A 1,371-nucleotide genomic window follows, 5' to 3' on the forward strand; every position below is an offset into this window, starting at 1 on the left:
CAATTCATGTTTGTTTCGGCGTGATTTTCATCAGCCGGAGCTAGCAACGGTCCACCGACCAAAAAATGGCCTGGTGTTAAGCATTCGGTGTCATTTGGATCAGTTGACATAGCGCAAATTGGTCTTGAATTAGCACAAGCCTCTACTTGATAAAGAAGCGTGCATAATTCTTCATACGTCAACGCTGTATGGCCAATAGTTTTGAATAAATGCGTTTTTACTGTTTTTACGGCTGCCTCGGCCAAGCCGTTGAAATGAGGTCCACCAGCTGGTGAAAAATGCCAACTTGTGCCCTTTGAGGCCAATTCGTTAAGAAACTCCTCGCAATGAAGTGAAAAAAATTCGTGCAAATCTTTATTGGCTCTTACGAAATTCGTGCCATTGTCACTATACATATTAGCCACCATGCCACGTCTGGCCACCATGCGCCTGAAAGCAGCAATGAAGCCATTCGCGGACATGTCTGTGACTAACTCTAAATGCATTGCTCTTGTACTCATACACACAAAAACTGCTATATATGCTTTTGAGGTTTTCGATCCTCTGCCTTTTGATAGTTTGTATGGAATAGCGCCCGTGAAATCCACGGCGCAATTCGTAAATGGTTTTATGGAATCTTGTGATCTAACGGCTGGGAGATCCGCCATGATTTGTTTCATTGGCTTTGCTCTGTGCCTGAAACACGTGACACATTTACTAACGACTTTCTTTATTTCAATTTGAGAATTTATAACCCAGTATGTTTGCCTTAATACTGATTCGGTACATCTTGGTCCGCCGTGAAGGCATAGTAGATGAACACCACGAATGATTAGCGATGTTACGAAATTTTTCTTTGGTAGAAGTATTTGATGTTTTGCATCGTAATCGAGATTAGATTTACGAAGCCGACCACCAACACGAATGAGGCCGTTTTCATCCAAAAATGGGCTTAGTTGTATGATACTACTTGATCTTTGTACAAAACCACTTGATTTAAGCATTTTAATTTCACTTGAAAAATAGTCATTTTGAATGATTTTAATAATCAATATTTCTGCATCTTTTAATTCTGCAGCGGTAATTGGGCCCCTTTCTGATGTTTGCTTTCTGCCAATATTAATGAAACGAAGAGAATATGCAATTATTCGTTTTAATTTATAGAAGGAATGAACATTTGGTAGAAAATCTTGCTGTGGTTGCACCGTAGAATTTAGTGCCAAAATTTCACTCAAGGGGTTAACAGTGGTATTCTTTATTTCATCCAAATATTGAGAATCTTGTAAAAAATCTGGACCATTCCACCACATTTTATGCTGAAGTAATTGTGATGGCAAAAATCCTCTAGAAGCACAATCTGCTGGGTTTTTATCTGTTGTCACATGAAACCAA

At 39.2% G+C, this 1,371-nt stretch overlaps 1 protein-coding gene across 1 annotated transcript; it reads right to left on the bottom strand.

Annotated features, from left to right (window-relative positions):
• Nucleotides 1–59: 59 nt before the first annotated feature.
• On the bottom strand, nt 60–983 carry LOC116351735 (the record flags this gene model as incomplete). The annotated part of the gene is made up of 1 exon (XM_031783876.1): nt 60–983. A coding segment is annotated over exon 1 (924 nt), but the record flags the coding sequence as incomplete, so codon positions are not given.
• Nucleotides 984–1,371: the final 388 nt, after the last annotated feature.

This window comes from Contarinia nasturtii, unplaced genomic scaffold (assembly GCF_009176525.2).
Source record: "Contarinia nasturtii isolate CC-2019 unplaced genomic scaffold, AAFC_CNas_1.1 Cnas_scaffold_6151, whole genome shotgun sequence".
Classification (NCBI taxonomy): domain Eukaryota; kingdom Metazoa; phylum Arthropoda; class Insecta; order Diptera; family Cecidomyiidae; genus Contarinia; species Contarinia nasturtii.